At 37.4% G+C, this 22125-nt stretch overlaps 1 protein-coding gene across 2 annotated transcripts in view; it reads left to right on the plus strand.

The window, feature by feature from the left end:
* Positions 1–22125, plus strand: part of flnba (filamin B a) — a 116200-nt gene that overhangs the window by 28431 nt on the left and 65644 nt on the right. For both annotated transcript variants that reach the window (XM_073876323.1, XM_073876324.1), the window contains exons 2-3: positions 19263–19511; positions 21608–21705. In XM_073876323.1, the coding sequence (XP_073732424.1) occupies positions 19263–19511; positions 21608–21705 (347 nt within the window). The remainder of the gene's footprint in view (positions 1–19262; positions 19512–21607; positions 21706–22125) is intronic.

The raw sequence follows: 22125 nt of genomic DNA on the forward strand, positions 1-22125 counted from the left end.
ACTACACATCAAATTAAGCAATTTAAACTTTTTTGGTAACAATTTATTTGAAGGGGTGTTCATAAGACTTAATAATAATGACATGACACCTGTCATGAACATGAAGGAGATTTTTATGCACGTTTATGACAAATGTCATTTAGTGTCATTTGTTCAATTATGTAAATTTTAATGCAAAGATAACATTGTTTGAGATGTCTTTATGACAACCTGACATAAACCAATAAATTGTCTCACAATCCAGCATTGTGAGACAATGTTAACCATCACATTTTGCTTTATACGTCTTGGATTAAAATAGCAGTGCATAAACATATACTGTATGTGTATTTGTTTTCCATGTATGTTTTTATAAATTGCTGTTTATAAAGTAATATTTTGTGGTATCTCTTTGAAATACGGTTGTATTTGTTAACGTTATGCGTTAGCTATCATAAAGTAACAATGAACAATACTTTTACATCATTAATTTTAGTTCATGTTCATTTTAGCATTTACTAATACATTTAAAAATTGTAACTGTTAACATTAGTTAATGTACAACTAACAATTGTATTGGCATTAAAGGAATAGTCTAATCTTTTTCAGTATTAAAATATGTTATTACCTTAACTAAGAATTGTTGATACATCCCTCTATCATCTGTGTGCGTGCACGTAAGCGCTGGAGCGCTGCGACGCTTCGATGGCATTTAGCTTAGCCCCATTCATTCAATGGTACCATTCAGAGATAAAGTTAGAAGTGACCAAACACATCAACGTTTTTCCTATTTAAGACGAGTAGTTATACGAGCAAGTTTGGTGGTACAAAATAAAACTTATCGCTTTTCTAAGCGGATTTAAAAGAGGAACTATATTTTATGGCGTAATAGCACTTTTGGGAGTACTTCGACTCGCCTGAAAAGTCCGCTCCCCTTCTAACTCTCATAATGGGAGAGGGAGGGTGTTACTGCGCCGAGTCGAAGTACTCCCATAAGTGCTATTACGCCATAAAATATAGTTCCTCTTTTAAATCTAATTGCAAAGAGGTAACGTTTTATTTTTTGTATTGCATTAGAAAATATTGTTGAACAGTATTAAACATCCTCTCCATGTGATCAATCAAGGTCCGGCAGATCTCGCTCGCTCTCTCTCTCTCTTCTTTTGTTTTAAACTTGGCAAAGTCAAGTGTTGATCCTGTTTCCAGCGCACAGGTGTATCCAGCTCATGCACTTCTCTGAAAGTTTTTGTCTCACTGTTTTATTTCCTCCTGATATTCAGGGTTTTTGTAGATTTCCCTTACACATGCTAAAGTTATGCACATTTGGGCTTTACTTTAACACTACTCAAACTAAAAACTGACACTTGAAAAGATAACAGCAGACAGGGAGGGAGTATGATGTAAAAACTTTCTTACAATAATTGTTTTAGTGTCAGAATTTAGTGCATTGAAGTCTTAAGAGTTTGTGACTGTATCATGTGGGTATTTCACAGAAGTCATCTCATGTTCAACTGGATCTGCAGGGCTCTACACATTCATTATACTCGGTTCATTGTAGGGGTGGGCAATAAACCGGTATGATAGTAATTACCGGTATTGTGTCACGCCATGATATGGATTTTGCAAAACCGTTGATACCGGCGTTACATATTTTAAATTATATTTTTGCACTTATCAGGTTTCCCGCGTGGTGTTAAAAAAAAACTAACCTTCAGAAAGTTATATCTATGGCTTTAAAACGCCCAGATCTTCATCCTAGGACTTAAATCTAACTTTATGAATGTTATTTTTTAAGACCCCGCGGGAGTTTACCCAAGTCTTAAAAGTCATACCTCCGTTCCCAAGATGCGCTGTCCACAGAAACACAAAACGAAAAGCTCCGATCGCACTTCAATCCATTTTGAATCATCATTTTTTTTAAGAGGATGCACATCATAGTGCACGCAAATCCTGCCAAAGACTATATTTCAGGTGTTGTGATCTGTATACAGCGAGTTTGGCGAGAAACAAGCCCGTGGCTTACCTAAGCATTACCAGGTTCTGAAACATAAGAGGACCCAGAAGCGAACAAAATTAACACTGCTTTATTGAAAATCAACTTAAACAGTTGGACTGTCGAGCCCCAAGGCACCAACAGCGCGTCAACAGTGTTATACATTTAGGAGGCTTTTTTTTACCTCACTGCTTCAAAGGCGTTTAACGGTGTTACTCCCTTTTCACTCAGATCTGCTCTCTCTACTGCGCCCTGCACGCGCTCTCCAGGTAAAAGCGATTGAAGGACGGAAAGCAAGAAATTACCGTAATAAATCATAATTTGGCAAAAAGTGCAATTTATCTTCTTTTAGGAACCATTCCTTTTTTGATAGCGCAAATGGTTGAGGAGTTACGGTTAAATAGCGCTTTCAGAGTGCTTTAGCGGATAACGTAAGCAACGTACCAAACACATTAAAAACAGCCTTTAATGGTAAATTTCGTTTTCTTAATGCAGATTTATTAATTAGAGAAGCTATTAAACAATACATAGTGCATATTTACGCATAAAAACGTATGAGTGGAGTGTTTTTGGCAATGTGAATCTGCTGGTTAATTAAATTAAATGCAATTAAATGCAATAAATACATTTATTAATATAACTAACTTGTATTAATAAACTGCATTCATTAATGCGGTCAGGGATTAATACTTATTTAAAGTGAGATGGTATCTCCCATCAGATGTTCATATTAACAACAAAAAGAAAATCTTGTTCTTTGTATATTAATAAATCAAACAGACAAAAGATATACACAGCACACAGCTTTAAAGTTGTTGGATGTAGCGTAAAGCATTGTAATATGGCACATAGCCTACCAGCAAATGATCATACCAATTTCCAGACTTTCATACTTCCCATATTAGTGACAATATGCATAAGAAGATGAGTCCACCCATCCACACAATGGCACTTTTAAAGGAAAAAATGGGAAAAGATAAAAAAACATGTTTATGTCCAATCCCTCACTTATTAGTAACATAAGGTTAAAAAATAAAAATTTTGTCCGTAATTTAAATAAGGTTTACTACAGTGTGAATCCAAAATGTGTTATCTCATAAGGCAACATACCGTAATACCGTTATACCGGCTGGAGAGTGAAAAATACCTTGATATGAATTTTTGCTCATACTGCCCACCCCTAGTTCATTGTAGTCTTTGTATTTATTTTACAGAGAAAAACTTTTTTTAAAACCTTCAAGTTTTTTTATTTGCCTTGTTCAACACATGAGGGAAACTTGATACTCAATACGTTTAGAAGACTGATTGAATCTTTATTTACTGACACTTCCTCCATCTCTTTGATCGGCATCTTGACTCCTGAACTGAAACTTTTCTACATCACTTGTGCTCGGCAGAAACCAGCGCTTAACATTCCTGCTGAAACACAACACTTGTCATTCAAAGTCTCTTCGTCAGGGCCTGAAGTTAACTTTTTTGACCACCAGCCACTGTGGCAGGTGGATTTAGAAATCCACCTGCCACAGAGACTTTTTACCAGCCAGTTTTTTTTTTGCCTGAATAGTGAATGATAACGCTGTCTTTATTGTATGAATTAAATATTTTTTTTTCAGATCTACAAAAGTGAATTTCTCTTTGTCTTAGGTTGTTTGATTAACATTAATGACCAGACTTAAGTAGGTTAATTGAGGTTACTGTCTCTTTAAGACCAGCACATACTGGTTTTTGACTCTCTATAAATACACTTAAGACATAAAGAAATGTTTTATTAGAAAATGAATACTGTTGAGATAATTTTGTTTATATGTGCCCTGTCAAGAGCAGAAAAATTTTATGTACGCATGCTTTTAGGAACGCGTCTCTCCGATGTGCCCTATTGAGTCCCCTTAAACCCGTGCACGCACACAGAGACAGAGGGGGCACAAACTGCGCACATAAACCCCGCACATACGTTGTTTTTCATTACTCTATTCGCAAAATGTATGTTAATGTACTACAGTATATGGCATAGTAGCGCAACTCTCTTTAAAGTTTACACATCAAGAGTTCTGATCCGTCACAGCAGCACTACACATCTGTGCAACTGTGATTGTACAGTAGCCTATGTCAGCATTGCATTCTCTTCCCATCACCAACAGTTTAATACTTACTCGCACATCCAAACGTAGTCAGAGAAGTGCCTCATCTTCTTTCCAATCGTATGAACGTTGCGAAACAGAAGGCGCATCCTCTTAATGAATCACTCAATTTGCATCAGTGATATGCGCAGGTTGATAAAAAATGAGCGGGTGCCGGTTACGAGTCATCCAAAAATATTTTAATGATATTCAGGACGCGGTCAGTCGGTCGAGTTTAAAAACTATTTTCAACAATTGCGGGCGGGTTATAGTGATGGGTCGTTCGCGAACGAGCCGGCTCTAAGAGCTGATTCTTTGTACCGAACGAGCAGAGCCGAATCTTCAACGCAGGCAGGGGTGGGACCGTAGACTTACATATCTATGACCGTAGAGGCCAGAAGAGCCGAATCTATGAAAAGAGCCGGACTGCCATCACTAAAATGTAGAGCCGGAGCCGAAAGAGCCGAATCTATGAAAAGTTGAAAATGTCGGTCGGTAGTGGGTTGTTCATACAATGACCCGCGCATAACTGATTCGCATTGGCTACCCGCCAATGTGGCTAGTAGATTGACAGTGTTACCCGCCAATTACAAAATCCACCCGCATTTGGCGCGTGGTCGGGTGTTAATTTCATGCCCTGCTCTTCGTACAACTGTTGTAATAAACAGTGTTGGGGGTAACACATTACAAGTAACGTGCATTACGTAATAATATTACTTTACTGAAGTAACGAGTAAAGTAACGCATTACTTCATAAATGTACACATTAATATTTGAGTTACTTTTTTTAAAAAAGTAATGCGAGTTACTTTTCAGTTTAAATTTCATTCAATTTAAAAATAAAATAATGTACTGAATTAAATTGAACATATTAACGTAGAATTACGCATTCCGTTTGAAACAGTTTGAGTCAGAAATGATGATGGCAGGCCTGAGTTTGACATTTTTGCGATCATAAAAAACACCTGCAAGGCCTGAAAGAGATCAAGCCTCAGCCGAGTAAGAAAAAGTAACGCAAAAGTAACTTCAAAGTAACGTAAGCATTACTTTCCCTGAAAAGTAACTAAGTAACGCAATTAGTTACTTTTTGGGGGAGTTACTTAATATTGTAATGCATTACTTTTAAAAGTAACTTTACCCAACACTGAAATAATCATGACTCTTAACTATCTAGTAATCTCAGCTTAGTTTATTATTTATTTAATGGTTTAAAATCCACATAATCATTCCCCAGTACTTATTTTGCATTTTGGTATTATAGGGTTGATGGTATTATAGTATGCAATTTATGTTATAGTATGCAAACTGGGATTCAACCACTATTCAACCATGTGAAGACAGACGCGTTGAGGCGCATCTGGAGGTCTCGCGGCGCGAATGAGGCGTTTAGCGCGGCACGGTAGATGCAATTCCGCATCATTCGCGCCGTCTACTGTAGTTCATGCGATTTCCGCAAATTGATCGTTGCCGCGGCAAACGGCACATTGAAAAATTAAAACTTTGGTGGAAAATCGCGCCGTGTTAACCAATCAGGAGCTTGCTCTAGTAGTGACGTGATAACAGGATGCAAGCGGACTCGCAGAAGCCCCTCCAATGACGCGAATTCCCGTGTGAATGTCTTGATGACTAGAATTTCACGTGCAGCTTTCACGCGCGAATGAAGCAAATAAACTCAAAATGTTCAAGCGGCAAACTAGACGTGGTAGACCCGAATTTGATGCCTCAAACGCGGCTGGTTTTACTACGATGCTTAAGGTCATTGTCCTGCTGCATCAACCAATTTCTACTGAGCCTCAACTGGCGGACAGCCACACTGACCTTATCCTGTAGGATATTTTGTCAAACTTGGGAATTAATTTTCCCCTTGATAATGGCAAGTGGTCTAGGCCCAAATCATGATGTTCCCTCCATCCTACTTCACTGTTTTGATGTTGGTAAGCTGTGCCCCTTTTGCACCATGGTATTTTTTTCCAAACAATTCAACATTTGTTTCATCAATCTATAAAAATCTATAATAAAATATTTTCCCAGTAGCACTTGGGTTTGCCAAGGTGCTCTTTTGCAAACTTCAGGGGCCTCATTTATCAAGCGTGTGTATGCACAGATTTGATCGTAAAGTGTGCGTACGCAAAAATCTCCATATTTATAAAAACTGTCTTTCATGTGGGAAAATGCTTTGCGTCACGTCAGGGTCTGAGCAGACGTACGCACTTTTGCATGCCCGATTGCTGCAGGTTTTTTAAATTTAAGCCATTCTTGCTGCTCGAAAAGGATTTAAACATTGACAAGCGCTCTTTTATATGTTTTTGGGAGAGCAGCGGCTTCCTTCGTAGTTTTCTGCCATAGGTTTTTCTTAACTTCATTGATTATTCTGCGTTGTGGATTAGGAGTCATATTGTCTGTGCGCCCACTTTTAGGAAGGGTAGCTACTGTATAAGACGAAAGAAAATTTGTTTAACTGTGGATGTCTAAATATTTTGTGATTGTTTTGTATCCCTTTTCAGCCTTATGGACTGCAACTCTTGATCAGATATCTTTAGAAAGGTGTGGTTCATAAGAACTGATGCTTCTTAAGAACAGCAATTGTAAAATGTTTGAGTGTCGTTTTTATCAATCAAAGTATCACTAAAGCACACCTTTGAACTCATTTTATTTCTGACACAAATTCGCTTTCATTAAAGTAATTAGTCTATGCGTTCACTTACATTTTCCTCCAGCACTGTGAATGTTTAATGGGTGTTTTCGCAAAAGAAACTAGAATTATTTGTGTTGTCAGCTTATGCACATTGTGTTTGTCTATTGTTGTAAGGATCTGATCACATTTTATGGCAAATCCCTGTAGAAAACAGTTAATTCCTAGGGGTTCACATACTTTAATAGTGTGTAATAGTGAAAGCAGTGTATTTAAACAAAGCAGTTTTGTTGATCAGTCACTCTTCACCTGATGTTTTCACTTGTGTCCTGAGGCACAGGTGTGTTCACCACCCCTTCCCTTACCTGTAGGCACAACTATAAAACCTGCACACATTCAACATCAGTCGAGTGCCTGTGACCAGCGTGAGACGCGAGAGGAAATAATAAGCTTGTTTTTGCAGAAGTGCCTCAGGCCTTAAGCAGGTCGACTGGTGTCACCATTTGGCGATATGAACAGGATTGTGTGGAAACGGTCAAACCCCCCTCCACTTCCTCCTGTATTGTTGTTTTTCTGTTTGCTTTGTTTCTGTAGTAACACACGCAAGTAATGAATCCTAAATCCTTTATCTCTGTGAAATATAAAGGCGGATAAGCTGATTTTAATTCTTACCTAAACATGATAACCTGATACTGCCATGCAGGAAATATTTCTATTATTACATTGTTTCAAAGTTTAATAATTAAAAATTGGTTAATCATTGTAGTTCATTTTCACTTTTGTTTCTATGGTTTTGATATATGTTGCAACCCTTACAAACATTGTAAACGTTCATATTGCAATATACAAATTGCAGTGCTATGCAAAAATTGAATGACTTTTTTATATAGAAATGTACATATGAAGAGTTTGGTTCCAAAACGCCATTTAAAAAAACTGTTACTGCCAAAATCAGTGTTGTATCTGGTCAGTATTAAAAAGTTCATTCTTAATTTTACTTAAAATCTGATATTTGCCGTGTTATTCTGTCATATTTTCTTCCTTTTTCTCCAAACCGCGACAAACGCCAGTCCTCCTTCTCTGCAAAACGCAATAAATCCACCAAACCAATCACAGCGCACCATTCCATGCAATGTAAACATTAATAGCGGCCCTTTGAATACACAAAGAATCCTCATCTACTTTGTACTTGATCAACAAACAAACAAAAACAAAATAATACTTTTTGTTGGCATTGATAAACCTGTGGTGGTTTTCTGTGTTGGGGAAGAAACATAACCCATCAAAATCGAATCATTTATGCGAGAGGCACTCGAGCGAAGAAAAAATGCCGGCTCACACACGACAGCATCAAGCTTCTGTCATGCTTACACATTGACCCCATCGGATCTTATGAAAAACTTTCCATTATAAGTCAATGAAAATCGGTGTATACCACTAGTCAACTAAATGAATATAAAATGGCAAAGATGAATGCACATTTATATATTGATTTAATAGATTTATTGCATTTTGCGGAGAAAATAATCAGTTTTTATAATAAATCTTTGATAATCAAATTATGGATTTAAATTTTAATGTTGTTATTATAAACTAAAGATGATTTGTGAAAGTTTGTAACAGAAAATGGTGTTTTTCATCTTGTCACTTTCTTGGTATAGGAAACACGTTTTTACAAAAGTTAGTCAAAATGGATTTATTGCGTTTTGGAACCAAACTCTTCATATAGTCAGAGCTTTAGGTCGATGCTTTCTTTTCCAAAAACATTTTCTGTTTTTAAATACATTCTAATATAATTTGAATACAAATTCATTACAAACGTTAAGTATTACCGTATTGCATATTGTATATCAAATTCTCACCAATACCTTGCAATGTTCACCCAAACAACATTAAATTTATTGATTTGGTGGACACTTTTATCCAAAGTGACCTACAGCGAATTATTTTTTATTTTTTGGGTTTACTGGTCGTTTTGCTATACGGATTGACAAAATCGTTAAGTCTCTATTTTTTTCTTATTTCTTGATTTTGATTTCTTAATTTCTTGATCTTGATTTTGTGATGAACATGCTAACAGGTTTTGTGAGAACCACCTCCTTAGATCAAGGACAGAGATGTCATGTGGATGTGGTTTGAGGAGAAGGTTTTGGGTGTAGTCTTTATTTGTGTCCGCAATGATCCGCTCTGGTTAAAATTGATTTCTAGATGCAGGTCTTGCGTTTGACAGGTTTAGATAATCTAATTTCTGTTGAAAAGTCACAGTGAACCATACATTTCCCTTTTGGCCTGTAGTCTCTGTTGAATTTGATCATTCAGGATTATTTTCATTATTTATACCAGTGGAAAGTAATTACGTCACTATTATAAGATGAAGTATCTTTATAGGAAGATATAGGCTATCAAAGTTGAATGATTTCAGTTCCTTCCTTCTGCAGATCTTCTAATCTAGTTTTTTTTTAACTAAACCTTCTGTATGGAAAGATCTGACACTGGAAATCTTTGCAGCCCACATGTGGGATTGTGGGTAAACCTTCACTGTATGTCTCAGCCTGAGAAAGTGGTTGGCGTAATGGTTGGTTGAGTTTAGGAGACCCACCCTGAGGAAATCTGTCGTTCCTGCCTCTTATTCTCACTTAATCTCATGAAAGCAGAGCCTCGGGGGAAACGCCAGCAGAGGAAAGAATGAAATAATGGAGCAATGAACGTTACAGACTTGATCTTTTATTAACTTGTTAGCGTTTTCTTGACATGAGGTGTGCAGGGTTATATCTTTACACCCTCATTGTTTCCTTTCCTTTTACAATAGCCACTTAATTTTTCAATCTTTTTTTCATTATCAGCTCGTACTCCTTTTGAGAATGTTGAAACTTTTGTGGTTCATTGGGCAGACAGGCTTCGGGAATTTATGGACTTTGAATGCAGAGATTTGATATTAACACGTTACATTTGATTTCACTTTAAAAATGACGTAATGCGTGATGGTTGCTCTTCATAGTGTCAGTTTGTTACTCTGGGTAATGTTCAGCTGGAGCGGGCTGGGCAGATCATAACTCAGTGTCATAAGCGGTCTTGATGTATCTAGGATGGTTTCCAAATAGATGTCAATAGTAATTCTCCCGATATCATAAGAAAAATGACCTTGAGTTTTATACTGTAGAGCAGAGGTTTTTCAACCTTGACCCCAATTATTTACAGTATTTGAAGTAACTCCTCAAAAGTTACTGTATTTTGGTAATTTAATAGCACATTTGCATGTTTAACTTCAAAATCATTTATTTTTCATCCGTTTTTAAGTTTTACTCAATAATATTTTACACAGTTATTGTTGTTATTATTACTTGTTATGGGACCTTCATCTGGTAATTGTCTTTTCTTAGTACATAAATATCGTAACTGTCAATTTTCTAATATATTTTATAGTTCTGTGCAATGGTTGTATGACATTCATGCTAAACAAATAAAAGACATATTTTTTGTAAGTAAGTGGTTTATTTTGATTTATTTTAAAATTATTTATTTATTTTTTAATTTAATTATAGACCGTTTCATCGGACGCACGTGCTGGTCGAAACTTTACTTCCGGTTTCTGTTTGTTTAATGGTTTAATGAGAACTGAACTCTTAAACAAATATCTCGTCGAAAATAACAAATGCTTTGGTTTCCTAGGTAATCTACGTGGTGTTTATTTTGCTTTTTATATAAATAAATTACTTTAATGCTGTGTTTACACCAGCCGCGGTAGAGGCGGCAAAACGCGCTATTTGCGCATAGTTGGACGCTTGAACATTTAAGTTTACTCGCTTCATTCGCGTGTGAAAGCCGCATGTGAAATTCTTGTCATTCGAGACATTCACGCGGAAATCCGCATCATGGGAGGAGCTTCTGCATCTCTGCTGAGACTATGCTCGCTTCCTGTAATCACTTCACTTCTACAGCAAGGTCCTGATTGGTTAACGGTCTGACTAGTTGAGAACTGAACTCTTAAACAAATATCTCGTCGAAAATAACAAATGCTTTGGTTTTCTAGGTAATCTACGTGTTGTTTATTTTGCTTGTTATTAGGGATGCACGATATATTGGCCGACATATCGTTATCGGCCGATAACTGCTTATTTTAATATTATCGGTTATCGGTCTGATAGCAAAATTAGGCCGATAAATGAAAGCCGATAAATTATGGATAATTTTGGTTTGTTGAACCACTTCACTTGCTCATTGCTGGCCATGTGAAGTTTTGATTGGTGCTTTCTGTGACATAGCACAAAGATGACACGTGTTGCAGGCTTAAGAAGAGTATGCTAGTCTAGCGCAAAGACAAGATGTCCGCAGTCTGGGAGTTTTTCATTGTGAAAATATGAATATTTATCGGCCTATATATATCGGTTATCGGCCCCCAACTATAAAGAGTTATCAGTATCGGCCAAAATTTCCATATCGGTGCATCCCTACTTGTTATATAAATAAATTACTTTAATGCTGCGTTTACACCAGCCGCGGTAGAGGCGGCAAAACGCGCTATTTGCGCATAGTTGGACGCTTGAACATTTGAGTTTACTCGCTTCATTCGCGTGTGAAAGCCGCATGTGAAATTCTAGTCATTCAAGACATTCACATGGAAATCCGTGTCATGGGAGGGGCTTCTGCGACTCTGCTGAGACTACGCTCGCTTCCTGTAATCACTTCACTACTACAGCAAGGTCCTGATTGGTTAACGTGGCGCAGAAATTCAGATTTTTCTACTCGCACATTTCCCACGGCAACGCTCAATTCGCGCGGAACGCACTGCAGGATGCCTAATTGCGTCTTTGCATTGACTTTACATATAAATCGCAGCATAAAAGGACTTTGTTATTATTTATTCTTAGCGGAGATTACCGATAGTTATGTTTTTTCCACGAAAGCAGCTTGTTTATGTTGTTACTGCTGAAACTTCTGTAATAAATAGTTTTTCAACTCACGAATGCCCTGCATTTCCCATGCAAACCACCAGGGTTTCACAAACCCCAGTTTGGATAACCCTACTGTATAGAGGAACTACAGTATTCTATAAAAAAAGGTGTTTAAAAAGTTCTTATAAAAATTTACGGTTTACTGGCTGATTCTTCATATATTCGTTGACCCATGTTTACATGCACCCTCATAATGCGATTATAATTGTATTTCAGCAATATTGCTCACAAGTATAATCGTATTAAAACAGGTGGCGTACACAGTTTTTAATCGCAGTATGCGGCCATGTAAACACTTTAAATGCATCTATATAGACGGTTTCAGCAGTAACAACATAAACAAGCGGCTTTTGTGGTCAACACGTAACTTCTGGTAAACTCCACTATGAATAAATAACAACAAAGTCTTTTTAAAGTAGTTTATTTATATAACAAGCAAAACTTGAAATAACATTTGTTATTTTCGATGAGGTATTTGTTCAAGAGTTCAGTTTAGCAACTAGTCAGACCAATTAAAAAAAACTGAAACCGGAAGTGAAGTTTAGACCAGACACGTAATTGCGTCACTGCACGTGGGTCTGATGAAACCGTCTATACCGCAGTAACTGAAGTGCCTTTTTGTTTTTGTCATGTACCATTAATGTGCAGTGTGTAACTTTTAGAAGATTCTCTTGACAGAAATCCAAAATAATATACAAAACTATAATATCAGTGGTGTATAAAGACCTTTCATAATGAACCGTTATGTGTTTATTTCCTTAGAATGAGACGTTTTTATCTACATATACCGAGGGTCGCCTTACATGGAAGTGGACATTTTGTGCCGCCATGTTTCTACAGAAACCCTTAATGGCCAAACTTTTTTTTTACTAAGTTGTCTCCGATAACATGTTTGTCCGGTGGCAGCTACTGTAGCTTCTGTATGTGATTAAAAAACAAGGGCTAAGCAGTGGACTGAGCCATTGGTTGCAATCCACCAGCACCTCACCACTAGATGCCGCTAAAATTTACACACTGCACCTTTAAGTGCGAATTCGTTTTAAACTTGACATTAGGAAATTTTTCCCTGAACTTTGTCAACACGTCAGCCATCTGCCTTCATCCAGAAACCATTAAAATACAACATCAGCCGCATTCAAAACCACTACAGGCACTGTCATAATATTTATATCTTCATCACAGCACCGAATAATGCGTCCATAAGAACGTGTTTGTCATTTAATGCAACTAAATGAAAACCGTGGACAGTATATGCGAGTTCATCATTTGTGCTCTGCATTGGGCTATGTGTAAATAATAAGCACAACCATTAGCAAATAATCAGAAAATAAAAACTAGTCACTGTTTTAAACCATTTAACATCATTATTTCTGATCAACGAATGACTGTTTCCCTTTTCATTACCCAATAAGCCTATTATATCATCTCACATATAACCTATTTAAAGACTGTATGCTTTCATCATCTGCAGGCTATTCTGGCCAAAATTTGTATGAGATTTGCCCCAGCTTTGATTTGTCTTTCTTCACTGTTGTTTTTATGCCTCAGCTACATTTTATCTTTGAGTATACACACAAAACTTTAATATACTGTATTTGTACTGTAGGGAAGTGTCTATTTAAGACTGACTAATAGGGTGTAACACAATGCTGATAGCTTGTATGTCGTAATACAATTATGTCAGCGTTTGGACAAAATTTTGGACCCCTTATCCAGTCCCTGTTTTTAGACCTCTGTTTGGATCCATTCTCCAGTTGAAATCTGATACAGATCATAAGAGTATTACCATCAACTTGAGAATGGTTCAGGTCAATTTTTTTGTGATGTATTTGGTGTAAAAGATTTTATATTTCGTGCTATGTTGATGTGCTAAAAAGCATTCGTAGTGTCAGCCCAGCATGGACAACATGTAAACACAAAGTGTGCACTGTGCGTGTTGTTTATAAGCAACTTTCCAAAGCTTGCTGCTTATTCATGGAGACTCTTGCTGTCATGGAAACCTTTATTCTTTTGGCCTCAATGCAGACGGTCAGTGGTTTATTGTTAAGCTGTTCCCCTCGCTCAGGGGGCATTTGATGGTGGGGGGCTCCTTATGGAGATCTCATTAAGCAGGAACGTCAGGAAGGCGGTGCTTTTATCCTTGCTGTACAATGAATTATACTCGGTCGTGTACCAGCAGTCCTGAGATGCACTGGCATTGAGCTTCACACGGTCTTGCCAGAACATTCCACACGGCTGTCTGGTACTGGTGAAGGCCGTGGACTGACCCACGCAGCCCGGTCACCGGGTCAATCCTGTTTTTTAAGCATGCATACTAGGGCTGGGCAGTACATTGAGTTTTGGGATGAGACCATGCAGCCCTCCTTTTGCCTGTTAAAAAATGCTCTCCATTTACTATCTTTTTTGGAAGCAATATCTTGATCAAGATGATCATGTTATAATGTGAGATTAAAAACCATATTTATCTGTTAAACATGAACACATTCCTCTAGCTGTGAAAACTTTTTCCACACGCTTTTGTTTTCTGAATGTTTCCTTTTAGACTGCGTTTCTGTTTTCTCTTTCATTTACAGTCTGTACAGCTGTGTCGGGCAGAGCAGAAGTTCAGAGAGTCCTGCTGTGCAACTTTAACACCGCGTTTGCCATTTAAAGCACATGAATTATTCAAAAGACTTTCAGCTGTGTTTGTGTACTTCTGTAAAGTACATTTTTGGCTTTAGGGTAACTGCATTATACTTTACCAACAATTTGCTAAAACAATTTTGACCTTTTTTTAGTGCTGTAAGAGGAAGCAAGACGGTTGCCTAATTTCAATCACTGTACAAATATACAGTGTGGTTTTAAATACATTTTTTGTTTCCGAAATGTACCTTGTTTCTGGATACACAGCACTTTTTTGAAAATGGTTATTACTGTCAATCTGCAAGGTTGAAGAAAAAAAACAGTAACTTGATAAATGTTACAATAGGGTGATTCTCGCAAAATTTGACTTATGAGGTGTCATGAAACATTTTGATAAAAAAGTACATGCAAAGAAAGAGTATCAAAATAAGAAGCAGTTACAAACATCTCTTCATGTACTATTTTGCACATGATTTCAAATGACATCATATAAACCAATTTTGTTGTTTTTTCCACATTAAAGGGGAAAATTGTCATTACTGCAACGTGTCCATGACTGGATTTGGGTTCTTTGACATGGAAAATTTCTAATTAAAAAATAAAAAGCTTCAGTGCATGTTATACTATAAACATTTACACAGTAAAGAAACATGTGGTATTTGGTGATCATTGGTAAACGGAGAGATGATAATAAGGAATATAAATGTGTCCTAGACTAATTTTCTCATCCTCCGCAACAATTTTCAATCATTGTTTAAGCCCTCAAGGAACTAACATTTCAAAAAAAATAGTTGGAAGGGACATAATTGACTGTGACACTCAAGATGGCTACCAGCAGTTCTTATTTTTCTCTCCAAAAAAAAGTTGAAATTTTGTTTGTCATAGTTAGGGATGGGACGGTTAGAAAATTTCATATCATGATTATAGTGACCAAAGTTATCACGGTTATCAATATTATCATGGTTTTCTTAAATTGAGATGGAAATGTTCAAAAAGAACTGATACACACACTGAAAACATTTTAACAAGTTTTATTTTTGAAAATCAGCAAACAACAAATACAATTAGCAGCTATATGCACTTTTTAAAGCATAAACATTAAATCAGGGGTGTCCAGCCTTTTTTGTGTGGCAATCTACTTTTAAAATGATAAAGCTGTTACATTTTTTAATAACACTTTAAATGTGTGTTAGGAGGACTATCTCTACGTTGAATTTAGGGCTGTGTCATCATTACTCCATTCTTTTTGAGGAGTTAAAAAAATCCTTGAGTACATGCTGAGTCCTTATAGCGGAATAGCGGAGATGCGGTTTTGATGAAATAAAATGACAACATTATCAGAAGCATCTCTCTCTCGTTCGGTTGGTCGATCGATCGCGCGCACATACACCGTACGTGTGGATCAACTCCAGCATGTATGTGCATCCAAATTTCGGAAGTTAGACGACTCCGCTGCAGCGGGCAGGCATAAGATTTATAAAAACACACTTGAGAAGAAATGCGCAGCAACTCAAAAAGACTTGTTTCTAAGACCATAATGCCAATTTGGCGCTTTGCTTTCCGAAGCTCGTGGAGGCGCGGAGCAGCATACACAGTTATTAACTTATAGGCGATGTACCGGCATTGCATTTGCGAATGACTGGTCGTATTGGACACCCCTGCATTAAATTAACATTAACATGGAGCCCTGAGATGTATGAACCTGTTTTAATGAACAGTAGCTTAAATAAGAACATCAAATGCACACATAAGCAACGCATTAAAACACAGTGCACCTGTTACTGCATCCGCCACGCCTTCTCGCACAAAAACTAAATGTTGCATGCGAGCGCCTGCGTCAAGCTGATTCTGGCTGGACAGGATTTACCGCGAGTTTTCAAAATCACGGTAATCAAAAACGGTTGTAATGATAATTACATTTTAAACGATAATACTAACCGTCAGGACATTTTATCATGGTTAATCGTGAAACCGGTAATCGTCCCATCCCTAGTCATAGTACAACTTTTTAGTTCTCATTACCGAAACATGAGTTTATAAATGCATACATTTAATTTAATATCATGTTGCGGTAATGATAATTTTTGATAATGTTAATCTAAAAAATTTAAATGATTCTATGGGAACTATTTTTTAAATACACTAAAAATAATGGTTATATTAAGTTCAGACCTTAATCTTATATGTGCAAAAAAAATCAGCTTCAAGGGCTTTTAAAAAAAATCTGATGCTGGACACCTTCTAAGTCTGGATTTCGTGAGAATCACCCAATAATGCTTGAAGTTTTTAAAATCAGTTTAAATAAAAATATATTTAAAAACTGAAAAGTATATAACAATAAATCCAAGTTTTTCTTTCTGTAAACTTTAGCATTAATACACTAAGCGGACCTGTCGTCGTCCTCCATTGCACTGCTAAGAAGAGCCATGCAATCACGGGGGGTGTTCACCTGAGTTGACATCATTTGCCAATGTTGCTTTTCAATTAAATACGGACATTGGAATTTCCAGTCTTTCCACTTGCATTGCAGACACAAATACATGTATCAGATTCAAATCTTTCAAATGTTTTCAGTCGTTCAGTCATTACTGTGCTTGTAACGCTAACCAGATATCCAAATGCTGCCATAATCACAAAAAAAATTCATAAACCCATCGTTTTCATGATCGATCGTCAATTCCACGTTCAAGTACTCAAGCAATCGATTACTCTTGCCCATACCCAGTAAATGCGGGATTTGTCTTACTAGTCACTGCTGTCTGCGTCAACCCAAGACTTTGACTATGCACATTTTTAAGTATTGAAATAATTCAGTTACTGCAAACCATTGCCATATGTGTATTGTGATATGCACATTTGTGGTATTAAGTGGTTTAACTTGCTGCCCTGGGTGTTATTCATAGTTATGTACTGTTTCTACTTTGAGTCACTCCCCATTTCCAAAACGCATAATATAAACATCACCATCCACAAGACTCTGGAATTTCACATCTGCTATTAGAAATAAGACATTGAGTCATGAGCGATGTAAACCAAACTCGGTCTGGTGTAGCTGGATGTCGGCTCTGATCTCCTGCTTAGCAGTGTGTGTTAAAGTTCAGCTGATCTTCTGGTTGTTGTGCAGCGAGTGGACGGATGTTTTGCGCGGGCTGCTGATAACGCAGGACTCATGCATGCGTCTGAGACACCCTCACTCTCTCTATCCTGCAATAAATGCGATAGAGCGACGGCCGCGGGTTCGGGCTGCAGTCTCGGTGTCTGTGCTGTGAATGCTGTGTATGCTGGTCTGGACCGTGATGGGTCTCAGTGTTCATAATCGCTAACAGCTGCCATCCCTTTTGGAAACATTTCCTTTGTCTTAAACCGAACCGTTTCACGTTTGCCCAACTGTTTTCACTCCTGAGTTATCACCTCGTTTCCTTGATAAACGAGCAGGCGACCAATAAAGTTTGTTTTTACGGTATCTCCCGTGTACACGTGCATGATTTCACTGGAAATTATTGTAAGTATAATTTGATACCGGACCTAATATGGACCGCATGCTCAAATACTTCTTTAATGGATGCGATGTTGATCTTATATTGTTTACTGGTACCGTCAAGCACCCCAAAAGTAAATTTACCAGCATAAAACACTGAGTCATTCCCGTACACATCACTCCACCCAGTTTATTTTCAATTTATTGCTTATGTTTGCTAAAGCCAGAGTCATTAGTGGTGGTGTTATCAGGCAGACATTATTGATTTTGTTCATACCTGGATTTAAAGAAGTGAACATTTTGTCTTTTACATTCTGCATTTATGCATTTGGCAGACACGTTTATCCAAAGTGTCTCACGGTGCATTTAGGGCTATATATGTTTGTTCCCCGGGGGTTGAATCCATAACTTTTTTGCGTTGTTGATGCAATCCTCAACCAATTAAGCTACAGGAACTCTTACTGTATCCATAGACTTTGCACTTTGCTCTTGTATTGGGTTTTACACACGTTTTCGTTTGTCTGTGGCCATTTATGGTATGGCTGTGCTGCAGTATTTGGTATGGATTGGAAATTGGTCTTATAAATGATTTAGGCTGGATTCAAAACTGTCCCCTTTCATTAAAACACCAAACTCGATTTCTCACAAGTGCATTACGGGTCCTTGAAATCCTTGAAAGTTTGTGAATCTCGGGAAAAAAAATTCAAGGCCATGGGAAGTTTTTACAAATATACATGTGCATAGATACATAATTGAAAGTGCTTGAATCTATTTTATGCAAGTTTTTTGGAAAAAATCCATATTATTCCCTGTGTAGTATAGGATAATATCATTAAAATTTCTAGCCTTTTAAGCACACATGCTAAACTGTTCGCTTTAAATGCTTATATCTTCTGTATGCGAATGTTGATTCATATCAAAATGCTTTTTTGCATAGTTGTGTTTGACACACGGAAACGTCTCGGGTTAAGTATGTAACTGTTGTTCCCTGAGAAGGGAACGAGACGCTGCGTCTCCCTTGCCATACTTCCTGCGTCCCTGAAACGCCATCTTTAGCAATATTTCAGATAGCGATATACTTTCTGCCTTCTGCGTCACCCTGTCTTTGTCGTTAAGCCTCACCATTGGTTGAATTTGATATACCCATTCAGGCACACTTGGAGGCGTCCCCAAAGTGTCACCGCAGTGACGCAGCGCGACTTCCCTTGAAAGGGAACTGTAACAATGTATCTTAAAAGGTAACACGATGTAACCTTGTTCTCACTTAAAATGTCCCCACATTTAGTCCTTGAATTTGAGGGTATTAGACCTGGAAAGTCCTTGAAAGGTCCTTGAATTTGAAGTTAACTAAGATGTGGGAACCCTGACACTACCTCATTTAAGAGATGTTTAAACTGTCAGATCTACCAAATGATATTACCTTACACATACATCTATCAGTCTTATTGCTGCTCTCATTTCTGACAGCATTATGTATTCTTATCAACAGACAGCAAAGCCATCGTGGATGGGAATCTGAAGTTGATCCTGGGTCTGGTGTGGACTCTCATTCTCCACTACTCCATCTCAATGCCCGTGTGGGAGGATGAAGACGACGACGAAGCCAAAAAACAGACGCCCAAGCAGAGATTGCTCGGCTGGATCCAGAACAAAGTGCCCGACCTTCCCATTAATAACTTTAGCCAGGACTGGAGGAACGGTAGGGCTCTTGGGGCTCTGGTGGACAGCTGCGCACCAGGTGAGCGTTTGGACCTTCGGATGTTTCATTCATTACAAGTGGATTATGCGTGTGCGGAGGTGTTAGTATGCAAAGCATTTAACTTGTACAACCATTGTTGTTCACGGACAGCTGGGTTTGTTTGGTCCGTGTTTGTCTAGAGACGCTGAATTGAGCAGAAAACAGCTGGGAGAGTGCTTCTGTTCTGTAGAAATCATTAATGTATCTTTGTTTGGGAGTCTTTTAGTCCAACGTTTTCTTTCTTTCATGTACATTAGATACTGGTGCTCTAATGGTCACCGGCCATATATATCATATTTCTTTAAATAATGCACCACTATCTATACTTAAAGGGGTCATAGCGTGAAAATCTGACTTTTTCCATGTTTAAGTGCTATAATTGAATGTGTGAAAAGTGCTATAATGTGAAAAAGAATAACTTAGTAAACTTTTCTTTGCAAGGTCGTTCAGATTTCGCCTGTTTTGTGAGGTAGGTAGCAAGGCCAATTACAATAATACCGCCCCTTAATCTGCACTATCCAACCATGGCGCTGCCATTTAGTGCAGAAAGAGAGAGAAAATAATAATTGACAGCGCAATTGCGTTTCAATTTCAACAAACCACCATCATTGCAATCAGTGTTTGCATTTCATCCCCTCATTTGCACTTTAAAGGGCATACCCAAAATCGGCACACTTTTGCTCAAGCCTACAAAGTGGCAATTTTAACATGCTATAATTAATTAATTATCTATGGACTTATTTTAAATCTTTAAAAAAACTCATAATTTTATTTGCATTAAGCTTATGACCTCATAGCTCTCAAAATAATCTTTATTGTATACGTACATTTACAGTATATGCTTAAAGCGATATTCCAGCCAAATATCAAAATTACCCCATGATTTACTCCCCCTTAAGCAATCCAAGATCAAATGTACTTGTCTGAAAGATGATGGACATTTGTGAGTTATTTTAGTAAATGTTCTTGCTCTTCCAAGCTTAATAGTTGTAGAAAACAGGGATCGGGGAACAACTTCTGACTGTAAACACCTCAAAAAGTGCATTCATCCTTCACAGAGGTAATCCATATGACGATTACTTCTGTGAAGAATGGATACACTTTTTGTGCTTCAAAGTTGTTCCCTGATCCCTGTTTATACCATTGTTAGCTTGAAAAGCAAGGACATTTACTACAATAACTCAATGTGTTTGTCTGAAAGATGATGGATATTTGTATCTCTGATTGCTTGAGGGTGAGTATATCATGGGGAAATTTTTATATTTGACCGGAGAATCGCTTTAAAGGGATAGTTCACCCAAAAATGAAAATAATGTCATTAATGACTCACCCTCATGTCGTTCCAAACTCGTAAGACCTCCATTCATCTTCAGAACACAGTTTAAGATGTTTTATATATTTAGTCCGAGAGCTTTCTGACCCTCCATTGAAAATCTATGTACGGTATACTGTCCATGTCCAGAAAGTTAATAAAAACATCATCAAAGTAGTCCATGTGACATCAATGGGTCAGTTAGAATGTGTTGAAGCGTCAAAAATGCATTTTGGTCCAAAAATAACAAAAATTACGACTTTATTCAGCATTGTCTTCTCTTCCGCGTCTCTTTTTGTCAACTTCAGATATTTTATAATTATTAAAGTGTAATAATAAACTTTTAATAATTTTACATTGCTCAGGTATTCAGAACTGTTACTGTTATTTCTACTTATTGTAGGGTTATTATGGTTTCAGGTCGTGTTCACACTTGTTTAGTTTTCTTGGTTCTTTTGGTCCGAACCAAAAAAAGGACTTTTTTTTTTGCTGGGCATTCACAAGGATATAATAACCGCTATGAGCAGTGTTTACAAATTGTGTAATTTTTGGGGTTGCATCTTATCACCTGTTTTTGTTTGTGTGCTTAAATGATCTACACAAACACATCAATTGGACCAGAGTTCATTTTGATCAAACCCAATCTAACAAGTGTGTATGTGTAATGTAAAATCTACTTTTTAGTATTAATAGTTATATGCTGAAGTGTAGTCATGGCATGTTCGTTAATATATAAAATGCTTTATTATCACAGTTTGAAATAGTTTGGTCTTGTGTTTTTAAGGACTGTGTCCTGACTGGGAGATCTGGGATGCAGGGAAGCCGGTTGAAAATGCCACAGAGGCCATGCAGCTCGCCGACGATTGGCTTGGAATTCCACAGGTGAGCCGGGGACCTTTGAGACCCTCGTGAGATTACAAAAATCTTTATAAAACTGTCATGGTAAATTCAAACATCTAGTCCAGTTAAAAGCTTGGCTTTCCTGTAAATGAGTAAGCATCAACCTGAGATAAGATTTGAGGTGGGTGTTGGGTAATAATAATCCTTGTGTGTGTTTAAGATGTTTGCACAGTATGAACAGAGTAGAAATGGCCACAATGGAAATGTGACGACCTCCTATTAAACAAACAGAGTTTATATAATATGCACCACACCTGATTCATGAATCACGCCTCAGCAAACACACACCTTTTGCTCAAATCATGTCATGTTTTACACAAAACATGGTAACTACTATCTAAAAGATGTCTGTCTTTCATCTGTCCTGTATTTTGTAAAATTAAGACCTAAAAGTCTTATGAC

This window comes from Misgurnus anguillicaudatus, chromosome 14 (genome assembly GCF_027580225.2).
Source record: "Misgurnus anguillicaudatus chromosome 14, ASM2758022v2, whole genome shotgun sequence".
NCBI lineage: Eukaryota > Metazoa > Chordata > Actinopteri > Cypriniformes > Cobitidae > Misgurnus > Misgurnus anguillicaudatus.